Source organism: Acanthopagrus latus, chromosome 21 (genome assembly GCF_904848185.1).
Source record: "Acanthopagrus latus isolate v.2019 chromosome 21, fAcaLat1.1, whole genome shotgun sequence".
Taxonomy (NCBI): Eukaryota; Metazoa; Chordata; class Actinopteri; order Spariformes; family Sparidae; genus Acanthopagrus; species Acanthopagrus latus.
This window is the reverse complement of record NC_051059.1, coordinates 9,875,614-9,888,799: the sequence shown is the minus strand read 5'-3', so window position 1 is coordinate 9,888,799 and position 13,186 is coordinate 9,875,614. Positions and strand designations below refer to the sequence as shown.

Here is a 13,186-nt window from a genome sequence, read left to right as displayed (position 1 = left end):
TAGACTAATATTAAACCATAAAGCAATGATTAAGCTGGACCAAACACTGCAGTGGAATGAACAACCTGAAGAAGAAAGAGGAAGTTCTGATGGGAAAGTCAGGGAGATGCCTTATGAGGACATTTGAGGGAATAAGTTCAAGATCAAGCCAACAAAGGAACGGAAACTGCTCCTACTGAGTCAGTGCGTGTAAGCATGGTTTTACTTGCTTAATCATCCTCATCGTCATCATAATCATCGCCCTTATATGCCATTTTTCTCTCTCATATTAGTTTATGTAGCCTTTTCCATCTGACTTAAAACCAGAATACGAAGTCATTTTTTAAGGATTTTGTTTTGGAGTACATTTGTATCTGCCGTACACTGAAAAATGTTCAAATGTGTATTAAGATGGCCCTCAATGTGTGATGATTAAATGTAATGGCAAAATATAAACATATATATAACCCTTACCCTTTTCCCTGCAACTGTTAAAACCTTTAAGAGGGGGGCTTGATTCTCCCTCTACAAGGGCTCATAATTACTGATGTCCTGCCAGCCCCTCACCCCAACTTCATCCATTAAAGAGCCTAAAGCCATTTCCCTAATCAGTGCTGGTATGGGGTCTGGCTTCTGGTTGGCTTCTGTGTTTTATGTCAGCGGTACACAGGATAATCTCACTTTGATGTTTGGTTGGTAAATTGCAGTAAGCTGTCCACCGTGGAGGTGTCACCATGCCAGTGTCAGTTCTGTGTTTTATGCACACAACTCTGACCTTCCAGAGAAAAACCAGTCCAGTGTTTGTGATGAAAACATCTAATGCACAATGTTCTGTTTTTCCTCCCTGTCTGTGTTCCTGTCTTCACCTCAGAGGGGCACAGAGGGTTTCTGGAAGTCGGTGGCTCACTATGTGCCTCGGGAGCCAACGGAGATAAGAATCCTCAATCCCTACTTCATCCAGGAGGCTGCCTTCCAGTTCATAGGCCTGCCCTTCAACAATGGCCTCATGGGCAAAGGGGTAAGATGCATGCAGGCACACACTAACAGTGTTCATGGCAATAAGGAATCAGGGATGTGCACAGGAAATATCATAAGTTGACACTGAGTTTAACAAAAACTTGGCAAAAGTCACACGAACCCTGTGATTATGTTTTGAAGAAAAATTAAGTTATTTTTTGGTGGTGGATCAGACGATAGACATTGTGCTATAGTTATATCAAAGGATGAAATGAAATGACCATTATCAGTGCCACTACACTGCATTGCAGTATTATCTTTTATATAATCAATACAAATGTTCTTTAATCTGTCATTTGGTGTCTTTTCTTTTACTGTGATTAGATTTTTTGGATCAATTGTACAGAGGCTGTGGAATTGAAATGTTTCTACCAGAGCTTCGCTGAAGTTGTATTTCCGTGCTTTAAATGAGTTGTATGTAAGACATGTAGTAAGTATGAAGTTAAAGTTCATGGATTAAAGTTTTCCGTTGCTATGACAGATTTCTGCCAACTCAGCTCTGAAAAAGCCATGAATGAGATCAATGCGGATCCGAAGAGAAAAAAAAATTGAGGCTGGGGGGACAAGTCGAATCTCTGCCAACTGATTGATGCATAGGACAACTAGTCTGAGATCTCTTCTTGTACGCGTCACGTGTTACGGATCACAGGTGTTTTCAAGGTGTTTTGTCATGTCCCCCTGTCAATCTAAACCCGCGGATAGTTTTTAGGCCTGTATTTTGTAAAAACAAATTTCAGTCAGATGATATTTTGTGCTTTAACCCCTGAGTTAAAGGCATTTATGTGTTGTCGAGATGTCTACTGAAGTTAGCTAACCAGCTAACCCCAGCCCGATCTATCTCGTGAGGTGAAAGTGAATCACTGTTGGGTCATTTATCATCAACTCATTCAAAATCCAGAACTTTTCCCGGTTTTTGTCATGGATTATAACATTTCTTAATTTTTTATTTGCGAATCAATGGGACCTTGCTAAATCTTTTAGCTGTGCTCTTTTGAAAGTTTGAAGTTTGCCACTCTGAGCTCAATTTTTGCATTTTGTTGAGAGTTTGCTTCCATTGTAACACAACAAAATTACCCAGAACCAAAATTTGGCAGCAATAAAGTGAAAACTAGTGGTTTCAACTAGATGGTTTCAAAAAAATTTCCTGTTGTTAAATTATTTCAACCATTCAGCAACAATTATTTAAACAAATAGATGTTCTCAGGTTTCCTTAGGGTCTTTTTGGATGTTTAGGACAAATTTCAACCAATCCAGTGAAAAATAAGCGATTGGTGAGAATACATTTACAATACAAACAACAAAAATGCTGATATTTAGCTCTTAGGGTCAAACAACAGTATTTGGAGTACAGTTGTAGGATTTTGCTAGGTCACATGAATTTAATAGAAGTTCTCTGTAGCATCCAATATGAGAGGAGGATGAAGTAGTAGTGAAACCATGTTCATTGGCAAAGAAAGATGTGATAGAAATGGAAGCAAAACAACAATTTACATTGCTGCAAACCAGGTTCAGTCTAAATTCTACAGCACTCTATTGTTTCTGGATTAGGTATATTTGTTGCTCATGAATCATATTTGTCTGGACTTGAGATGGATCTATCAGGCTTTGAACAGAGACCAGTGAATGATTTGTTTGGAGAAACAAAAGAAAAATCTAAAGTAAAGACCCAACATGATATCCTGCCGTTCATTTGAGCGGGATCGTTTGTATCCATGCATCACTGAGTTGTGTGTCAGTGAGTTCTGTAGGTAAGTCGAGGTGGATGCTGTTAGAGAATTGGAGAGGACATGAGGAGCGTATCACCGTGACTCTGCCCTCTGGGGCCACCACAACACCCCTGCATGAACTCCACTCTGCAACATGTGTTCAACATGTGGGCATCTGGCCTGTGTGTGTGTGTGTGTGTGTGTGTGTGTGTATGTGTGTGTGAGGGAGAGAGAGCGTGTTGGTAATTTGTGTGCACATTTTGTGTTTGTGCCTCGATGTTTGCAGCACTTTCTCATACAATACATGTGGCAGAGTTGTATGATTTGGCACATTCTCTCCCCAGAACACTTTCCTGTCTCTCCTCCGACCATCGTTGTTTATGTTTGTGGAAATTAATGAGGTCGATTTGTTACACTAGTGTTTACATTGAGAGAGTGTGTGCGTGCGTGCGTGTGTGTGTGTGTGCCAGAATGTGTCTGTAAATTAACCTGTATTAGAAGACGCAGTAGGGGGTTGGCCAGCTGCTGGTTCAGCTCCACCTACCCCGAGGGCTTCAAATCAGGGTAATGATTTAAATGAGGCCTCCCTCCACTCATTCTTCTGCACCCACTTTTTTTTTCCCAACACACACACACATACACACACACGCACACACACAGCCTCTGTACCCCCCAGATCTCTGGCAGCCCAAGGCGGTTAGGAAGCACAGTTCAACCCTGTAGATCACTGTGTCGTAGCAGGGGTCTGCAGGGGTCGCGTCTTAAAGGTAATAGTTAATCACCAAGTGCTCAAAGTCAGTTAGCAGCAGTGGAGCAGAACAAAGACAGAGGAACAGAGGAGGGAGGGAAGTGGAGACATGAAGAGGGAGTGTCAGAAACCACAATCAGCTTCAAAATCGTCTGAAAATGTTACAATCCTGCATGTTTTTCGTCCGTATTAATCCCTGAATGAGTTTACAGTAATAAAGGGTGTGTGTGCTGTGGTGTTCTGACCGCATGCGTCTCTGTTTTTGCCACAGAACATTCCAACTTTGGGAACAGTTGCTATAACAATGGCACTGCATAACTGTGACGAGGTGGCCGTGGCTGGTTTCGGCTACGACATGAACACACCCCACGCACCTCTGCACTACTACGAGACTGTCAAGATGTCCGCCATCAAAGAGGTGAGTCTGTGAGCATCTAAGAAAAGCACTTATTTCTCTAAAACATGCATGGAGTTCTTTTGTTGAGAGAATAATAAATCAAGCCATTTGTGGAGCACATTTAGTAAATTCTCATGGAGATCTTAAATGACGTCTCTGTATGTGGTCAGAAGAGGGACTGAAGAAAACAAATAACTTTAATCTTTGATGAGGAGGGACCACCACTACTCCTGTGGAGGGAGGGAGTGAGGGTGAACTGGCCGACAGCCAAAATACATTCACTACAAAGCGTTCACCATGTAGCCTCATGGTGATATTAGTCTGAGAATTTTGCATGAATTGAACTTCTCCCAGCTTTTGTGTTTGGATCCAACGATGTGTCAGTTGTGAGCTCAATGAATGCTGTGGCAGAACATGATCTGTTGTCAGGACTCGCTGCTTTTACTCTGACAGATCAAAGTATGCACATGCGAGGGTTTGATGGAAGGCTCTTTTGTGATGTGAAAACTGTGAAGGTGGGAGGAAAGATGTCTGCACGGTTTTGTATTGCGGCTTCGTCATGAAATGCATTATCTTTTTTGTGATAATTGATAAGAGATGCCTGTCTGGCTCAGGTTCAGTACTCTGCAGGTCCATAATAAAGATGTAACAGGTGACATTTCTACGACTACACACCTAGACTTTTTTTTTTTCCAAAAATGATCAAACCCACAAAAATCTGTACTTTTGCTTAAATGAATGTTGCAGTTCAGTGGGTCGCCTATGGGGAAAACGTGATATGTCAAAGACTGTGGAAGAACTCCGGTGAATGTGACCTGTCCATGTACATTTCTGGTTAAGTCGCGTCAACAGTGAGCCCATACTACCTCACAACATCCAAAATTACCAATGCACCTTTAACAGAACTCATGCAGCAATGGTGGCATGGCTTTCACAAATGATCCTTCCAACTGTAAAGTTATACCAAAGAAAACAACAAGTCGTCCGCTCTGAAATCACTTCTGAACCAGTTACCTGAAACAAGCATACATGTCTCAAGGAACTGAAAAACATGGACAGTCTCTGTGTCTACTTTCACAGAGTCCATAAATGTTACAGTGATCCTGTGTTTTTACACATGCGGTAATTTTCTAACTTCGTACATAATCCAGAAAATAAAGAACCAAACCCGAGGAATTAAAACATTAAGAGGTTAAATCTGTAATTGCCCTGGAGTGAAGTGGCCCCGGTCTTTCGCCAGTCACTGTATCAACATGCTAACTGTTCACGCGTCGTTTGAACAGTCACTTTCTAAACGGCCTCATGACGGATCTCTCTCTCCTCCATCATTCAAGTCTTCCCCTGCGTGTTTACACTGAAGCTCGGTGGAATCAAAGATGTCACCCGTGTGTTGACGCGTGTAAACCATGAGCTCAGTATGATGATAACCTTTGTCTAAACTCCCAGTGAACCGTTGGCATTTATTATCATCATCTTCATCAACATTGTCATCATCAGCCACACATGGCTAATTAATGGGAATACTTTAGGCTTTTTTGTTTGGGACACTTAACAGCCGCTTCTCACTGGGGATGCTGAGCTGTGAAATTATCCACACATTATTCGACCTTCAGGGAACAAGCCTGTTCCTTATCTCGATGGGTGCTTTAAAGTAAAAAGTAGAGCTTGTAATTAAACAAGTTGCATAAAACGTGATCATATAAATATGTCAGATTAGTTAAGGCAGTGTGGTGGTGAGGTCGCCTGCTGTGGTGGATGAGACGCCCCTAACACCCTTATCCTACCCCCACTTCTGTTTGCTCAGAGCTAATTAGAGTAGTTCGTAACACCAAGGTTTATCATCCTCATAGCTTTTCGGTGGCTTTTACACATCATTATGGTTCTAATTTACTTTTCTTGTCAAGACTGGTTACCTTTGTTGGTTGGGTTAGTTAAAACTGTATGAGGAATGAGACTGGTTAGAATTAGATTAGGGTATGGATGTAAGGGTAGCCCTGTCAGAGAACAGTCGGTCTTGCCAAGAAAAGCAGTGGGATGATAAGACGTGTTCTATGGCCTGCAACTTTACTGTTTTGACTCTTTCACAACGCTATAATTGTCCTCAATTCCATCTGCAGCAGAGAGCTTCTTCTTAAAAAAATACTTGGATAAACCCACTGTGCAGTTGGTGACTAGCTGGTGAACGTGGTGAAGCATTTAGCAGCTAAAGAGCCAAATAGGAGGTGGTGGAGACCCAAAATGGAGCTAAAACGAGATTGAAAATGTAAAGCCATAGTCAAGACTCCCACTTAATGTCCTTGTTGCTCCGTTTCTTGTGATAGCTTGGCAGAAAGCTGCACTCCATGTCAGTTTGCAGCCCAGCTAGCCTGTTATCTCACCGGATGTACGATTGAACTGCTTATAAATGTGGCTGCAAATGTCAATAGTTAGGAAGCTAATTAATGCTTGTCCTTCAGCATCACAGATAACAAAAACACTTCCTGTCCTTGACTTGTTACATACAGTATATTTACCAGTGCTCAGTAGTTTACAATATGTTTTGTCTCTGTGTCCCAACTAGCTCAGCTGTCAATCAAACAGCAACTTGCATGTCAGAGGCTAAATTCAGATGTTTCTCTTAAGGCCTTTTTTTTTTTTTTTTACCCTTTTTAAGAATACATCCAGCAATCACACATGACTGTTGGACTTTAAACACCACAGCCCTGTTTCTTATGTTAAATCCTTATACAGTAAAACTATAGCTTATTGTTCCTCGTGGTCCTGCTGTGACCTATCACATAATGTGAGGGGTCCGACCCAGACAGGGTTCGAGTCCATAGGAGAGTCTTGAGGCAGCTGCAGGGCCCAACCTCCCTCCTATTCCCTCCTGTACGTTTCTTCCTCCACCCTTTGCCTGCTTCATCTGCTCTCTGGCTGTTCTTTGCATCCCAAAGCACTGCACAGGAACCGCCGGCTCTGGTTACAGGTCGGCCCACTGGACTGAATCCTCATAGCACAGCAGGGAGGAAAACTGACCCGGTGTGGCTTTACACACATATATGCACGCATGAACACCCACACGTATAGACACTGGGAATAAGAAAATCCAAAGCAAACCCCCAAGTTTCAGTCCATTTATCAATGATTTTTGAAGTGCTGTCTAATGTCTTCTCACAGTGATCATGTTTTTTATTTTTTTTATCACTCTTAATTGATTATTTCTTCTGATTCTCCCACAGTCATGGACGCACAACATATCCAAGGAGAAGGAGTTCCTGCGCAAGCTGGTAAAGGCCAACGTTGTCACAGACCTGACCAACGGTATCTGAGTTTACACCCACCTACAGTCTCCTTCTGCCTTTCCCAAAGGACTACTAAACAGGAAGCTGGGAAACAGATTGACCCTGGGAGAAAGAACCCTTTAGAATCCGGGTGGCCCGCCGACTGTCTGGGTTTTCAAATCAAAGGAGATTATTTTAAAAAGATACAGGAGGGTTTCTGTGGAGACACACGTGCCTTCTGAACCAAAGACTCCTGCTGACTGAAGCAGGGAGGGCGGGGGACATGAGGAGGACTGGATCTGCCCGGTTCCTGTCTTACCAAGAGACAGTCGCAGAGAAGATCTGCTGGCCCCGTGCTTCAACGTTTACCACTTCAACCCCCACCCCTCCGCATATCACATGAATGGGCAGAGAGAGCAGATGTGTGTGTGTGTGTGATGCATCGGCACACATATGTCAGGTTTTTGCTTGACTTCCTGGCTGACTTGATGAGGGGACAGAAAGACAAAGGACTGTGACTGAGCGCGTGGACGGACGGGGACGGGTTGAGTATTAGCAGTGCCAAACGTACCTCGTACAGAGGGAGAGCTCGTCCTCCTCTCTCCTTTTGCTGCCTGAATGTATTTACTTTCCTCAGTGTAAATATCAAAGATTTTTACTGTGCTTTTTAACAAGCTGCAGCAGCCCCTCCCCCCTACACCCCCACCTGCCATTTGTCCATTCATTCACTCAGTTTTTTACCGTCTGTCCAGGGACTGAAATTAACACTTGCCAAGCCAGTCAACAGATAAACAAGTGTTCCATTAAAGGTCTGTTTATTTCAAGTGATAACTGCTTAAGATTCACTTTAGCAGGAGAACTGTGTTAATTATTTTAGATTTAGTCTAAATTATTTTTGTGGAACTTGATTATTTCTTTTTTTTTTTTTACGTAGTGACCAGCTCTGGCTGGTGAGCCCAAATGTCTCTCTCTCGCTCCCTGTGTCTTTGTAAATCCTTCCTCCTCTCTTGTTCACTCATGTCGCGGTACTGTCTCCATCACTTCATCAGCTGTAAGCCCGCCGGCTGCAGCACGGACGCACAGCGACCGGTTCAGGTTCTGTGTGTCGGAGCCCATCTCCAACCTCCTGTTGCTGCAGATTTTCTTGTTCTTCAGTAAATGGTGAAATCTCGGATTGTAGAATATAAAAGTATATATTTTTGTTGTTAGGTTAATTTTAATTATTTATTTTGTTACAGAGTCCCAGCGTTTTGGTCACAGGCAGGCCTGCTCTCTGTTTGATTTTGTGTTTTTCTTCCGATTCCACCACCATGTGCTTCCTCAGAGACTGCATCATCTTTTAAGTTTGTGGCAGAAACAGTGTTGTGATTTAAGGCATTGATTGATTGGCTTAGTGTTAGATGTGTTAGTCGGCAGCCATTTCTTTCTGTGCTTTATGTGTATTATGTTACCGCAAATGATTGCTCTTCTGTCACAATGGACACATAACCGAAATTTGTTCATATTTCTTTAAATTGAGAGAATCTAAAGAGGTGATAAGTGCTGCAATCAATCGCAAATTCATATTATATGTGCGGCTGAGGCCTCTGAAGGTTCTGCCACATGCTTTTCAGTATTTCAACACTGCATTAAAATGTTCAGTATTACACGATCGAACCTTTTGCTTGTCACTCTGCTTCCCTCACATGTGAACGCCTCATCTGTTGGCTTTTTTTTATTGTTGTCATTTTATCCAATGAATGCGATAATCAGCTTTATGGTGATGGTGCATTTAAATACTGCTTCATAAAAGCAGGGTTTTATTGTTTTACAGCTAATCTTTTGTTATACCTTGTTGAATGACAGCTCAGTGGGGTTTCTCTGTTTCTGCTTCTTCTATGGAAGCGCATGTTTAATGTACGTCGTACGCACACAGGTTCACTACTTCTCTCAGTAAGCTGCTCTTGTCACATCTGTTAAACTGATCCATCACGTGTTCCTTTCCTCGATATTTTCGACAAACGCTGCAGCGGCGTGTCCTACCCAGTCCCATCAGAGCGGGTCAGCTGGGTTGGAAGGAATGGATGACTTTTTGGAAACGAGGACCCCCTCCCCTCTTTGTGTTTTTTTGTTTTTTCTTCCCCGTGTTTTTTTGTTTTTGGGAGCAAAGGTACGTGGAACAGCCGCACCATTGCACTATCACGAGGCGCTCTCAGTGCCTTACACCTCATCACCTGGAAACTGTAGCGGGGAGTCTGAAGCGGAAAAGTCACTGCAGCTTGATTCAGTGCATAAGATCCGCCTCAGGTCGGACCAGCTCAATCCTCCACGTTTGTGATTCGGGACCAGTCCATTTCATATCTGTGCTTAACATTTTAGAGACAGTCTTGGAAGACTTGAAGCCTCACGCTGGTGGTTTTGTATGTTTTAGCATGCAAGCATCTCATTCACAGGTGTATTCTAAAGGTTCAATGTGTAGGATTTAGGGGATCGATTGGCAGAGATGGAATAAAGTATTCCTAATTATTTTTATTTGTGTGTAAAGTAAGAATCATTCCGTTTCCATTACTTTACAATGAGCCTTCTATATCTACAGAGGGAGCAGGTCTTCTCGTGGAGTCCGTTTCTCTACAGTAGCCCAGAATGGCCAAACTAAACATTGGCTCTAGAAAGGGCGTTTCACTTCGCCTACTGTGTGTCTTTAAAGGTGCAATATGTATGAATTCGCCACCTGTAGAATTCATACTCGAAGAAAATGCAGGGCAGCATATCACCAGCGTAACCGCTAACTGTAGCTGCCACTAGCTAGTTAGCTCAGTTAGCCATGCAGCTAGGAGCTTGGACTTGGTGCATCAATGGGTTGTTTTGTGTTTTCAATGCTCACACAGGAGCTTTGGACCTTGACAGGCTGGGGGAGCCTGGTGAGCGTGCCATCTTGTGTAGATATCCTCAGCAACACATAGAAGGCATGACATCAGAAACATTGTATTGATAATTTTAGTTCATTTTTGAATATCACATACAACACCTTTAACTTTGCTCATCAGCATGTTTTTGTTTTTTGTTATTAAAGAGGCACACCTGCAGTTCAGTTCACTCATCACAGTGCAGCGCAGCCTGTGAAAACACTTACATAATTTTCTTCTGTGACTCTGGAGGAGCAGAGAAAATATACGATCTGGTGTTTTTTGACTAAAAGTCAGCATGTCTCACTCTCTGCTGCTGCAAATTTAATCACTTAGTCTTTAATCCGTCTCTTCAGACCCTCAGCTATATGGAAGTGCATTGCTAAATCCCTGGAGTACCTTTTTAATGCTTGAATGTTGGAACATCCTCAAATGGAACAGCAACTGAGAGTTTGAAATTGGTTCCCAGCTGACCGCTGCGGGACCGTAACGTTATAACGGCAAAAAAATAATAATAAAGGAGACTGTGATAGATTGTGTGAAACAAAAAGGTCAGATTTGGCTGAAGGAGGATTGTCAAGTCATTTGTAACAAGCAGCTGCTTGGTTGGCAAACAATTAATCGAAAATCTAAAAGCTTGTTTGTTTTGGAAAAGGTTCATTAAAGTCAAATATGTGCAATCTGCAGTCAGCAGGCTAAAATGAAACACACTGCACCACCAGTATGTTCTTAAAGCTTTGAGACTGTGCAGATCTGTAGCTGGAGTGAGTTCTGTTCTTTTTTTTTTTTTTTTTTTTTTGGTCTTTTAGGTTTTGAGTCTTTATAAATGCTGGAGGAGTTCAAAAAACGGATTGGACCCAAATCGCCTCTCCTGATAAACTGCTCATATTAAAGCCGAATGTATTCGCTTTTTATCATTGTATTTTTAAACCTTTTGTTTTTCTTTTTGTTTGTTTTCACCATCATCAGTGGAAAGTCGACTATCAAAGGTGTTATTGTTTATATATATATATATATATATATATATATATATATATATATATATATATATATATATATATATATATATATATATATATATATATATATATATATATATATATATATATATATATATATATATATATATATATATATATATATATATATATATATATATATATATATATATATTTCATTCATTCTAACTGACTTTCTGCAAATCAATAAATAAGTTTGTAATGGATATTTGCCTGTGCATGTTGTTTGCATCTTTCGACTGCTTCTGTGGGGCAACTGGATCTGTATGTTTTCCCCAAACAGCTCAACGGTGTTTTTGTATTTGTGTTTTTATACATACATATTTATATATAGTAATATATAAATATATAGTTATATAGTAAATATTTTTGATGTATTCAGTTGACTTTGTTTTATCTCAGCTTTTCATCCGCCTCTGTCAAAATGTGACGCCGCCTGGCCTCCCGCCTGGCATGCATGTAGTTGATGAGGCCTCATGTTATGCGCCGTACATCAGGTTTTATACTGTCTGCGTGTCACTTAGTGCAGGAAGCTCACCGTAAAGATGGAGGAGGGATGAACGAGGAGCGTGAAGAAAGGGATTTCCTCTCCTGCTCTGCACTCTGTATCTCCTACCTGCAGAGCCAGAGGAAGTCATTTTTCAATCCTCCGTCCACCGGACTTCCTCGCTAATGTACTCTCCTCTCCTCCTCACTCGTGTGTTTATGTCTGTCCCTCTCCGACTCTCACTTTTCTCCCTCTCCTTGCCTCGATCTTTTTCTATGTTGCTGTCCCCTCCTGCTCTCTCCTCACCTGCTCAAATCTGAGGCAGATCCTGTTTCATTGCTGCAGCCACAGGGGACCCATTGGAAACCTGTTGCACACACAATAAACACACACACTGTTCAGCTGCAGCTGTGAAACTTTCACTCACTTTCACACACCGCAGCATCGTCATAAACCAGAGGAGAAACGAGCGAGAGCAGCCGTCCAGCTGCGGCTGCTGTAAGTCAGTGTTGGTGTGAGGTGAAAGAGGGCGAGACGCCGAGGGCCCTTAAAGCGCCGCTGGACCGTCCCATCCTGCTGTTAATGGGGTGCCAGAAACGTTCACCCGCCCCCCACGCACAAGTCACGCCTCACCGGTCACCAGAACCACCTCGCTCCGGCTACTCTTGACTCAACAGATTCCCTGACCTCGGCAGGGTGGGATCCAGTGCTCCCTCCACGCAGCAGGGAGGATATTTGCCACCTGGGACCTCTCCGAGGCAGCTGGCCGGCTAGGGGCGGCCGTTTCTGTTGGTCCCGCAAACAGGAGTATGAGCACGCCTGCACCTCCTCAGCCGTCGGGCCTTTTATTCTCGGCGACAGGTTCCCCCGCCCCACCTCCTCTCAGTGGGATTGGAACGGAGGGGCCGTGACCCTCCGGGCCTGAAATTTAAACTCCTCGTAAAAAAAAAAAAAAAGGAGTTGGAGTGGAGAGAGAAAACACCCATTCAGTCACCCATTTTTCTCCTGTGTTGACTTAATGCCGGGTCAGCTGAGATGAGGGAAAACAACATTCCCCTCTCCACAGTTCGTCCCACATTCTGTCACCTCACCTTTTGTCTCTGATCGCGACACACCTACAGAGCTGTCAGGTATCACTGAAGACTGTTTTCTTCTCGTCCCGTCTGCCTCGATCTCGCAGTGCATTTCTGAAAATGACGTTTTTCGAAACGTTTCAAAGGGGACATTGAATTGTTAAAAGATGGCAGGAACCTATTTTTAGGGTTTGTTATTGTTTCTTTGCTCGGAGGCAAGAAGCAAGCAAGAAACATCTGCACGTTTGAACATCTGTATGTCAGAGAACACTCAGTCGTCTACATGGCTTGTAAGATGAAGTATGGGGTAAAACAAACACATACAATTGTACACAACTTTGGAGTAAAATAAATAAATGCCATCGTGACTGCAGAAGGCACTAACAATATCTATCAATAATCAATCAACAATCAGTGCGTCATTCGGGCTAATACTGCTTGTATTTGTAGCCAGCTTAAAATGCTTTCATCTATTTGTAAATAGAACCCAAAGTAAAAGCTTCAAATTGCTTCGATTGAGTGGAAAACAACGGTCCAAAACCAGAAGTTACTGGATCAACAAAGTTTTATCACCACAGGGTCCATTTAGCAGCTGCTCTGTACATCACATGGTCT

The 13,186-nt window shown here is 42.5% G+C and overlaps 1 protein-coding gene across 8 annotated transcripts in view; it reads left to right on the top strand.

Moving 5' to 3' along the window:
* Positions 1-9,616, top strand: part of st3gal3b (ST3 beta-galactoside alpha-2,3-sialyltransferase 3b) — a 54,862-nt gene extending 45,246 nt beyond the window's left edge. For all 8 annotated transcript variants that reach the window (XM_037083668.1, XM_037083669.1, XM_037083665.1 and 5 more), the window contains 3 exons: positions 851-997; positions 3,722-3,868; positions 7,066-9,616. In XM_037083668.1, the coding sequence (XP_036939563.1) occupies positions 851-997; positions 3,722-3,868; positions 7,066-7,155 (384 nt within the window). In that variant the 3' untranslated portion in view covers positions 7,156-9,616. The remainder of the gene's footprint in view (positions 1-850; positions 998-3,721; positions 3,869-7,065) is intronic.
* The last annotated feature ends 3,570 nt before the right edge of the window (positions 9,617-13,186 follow it).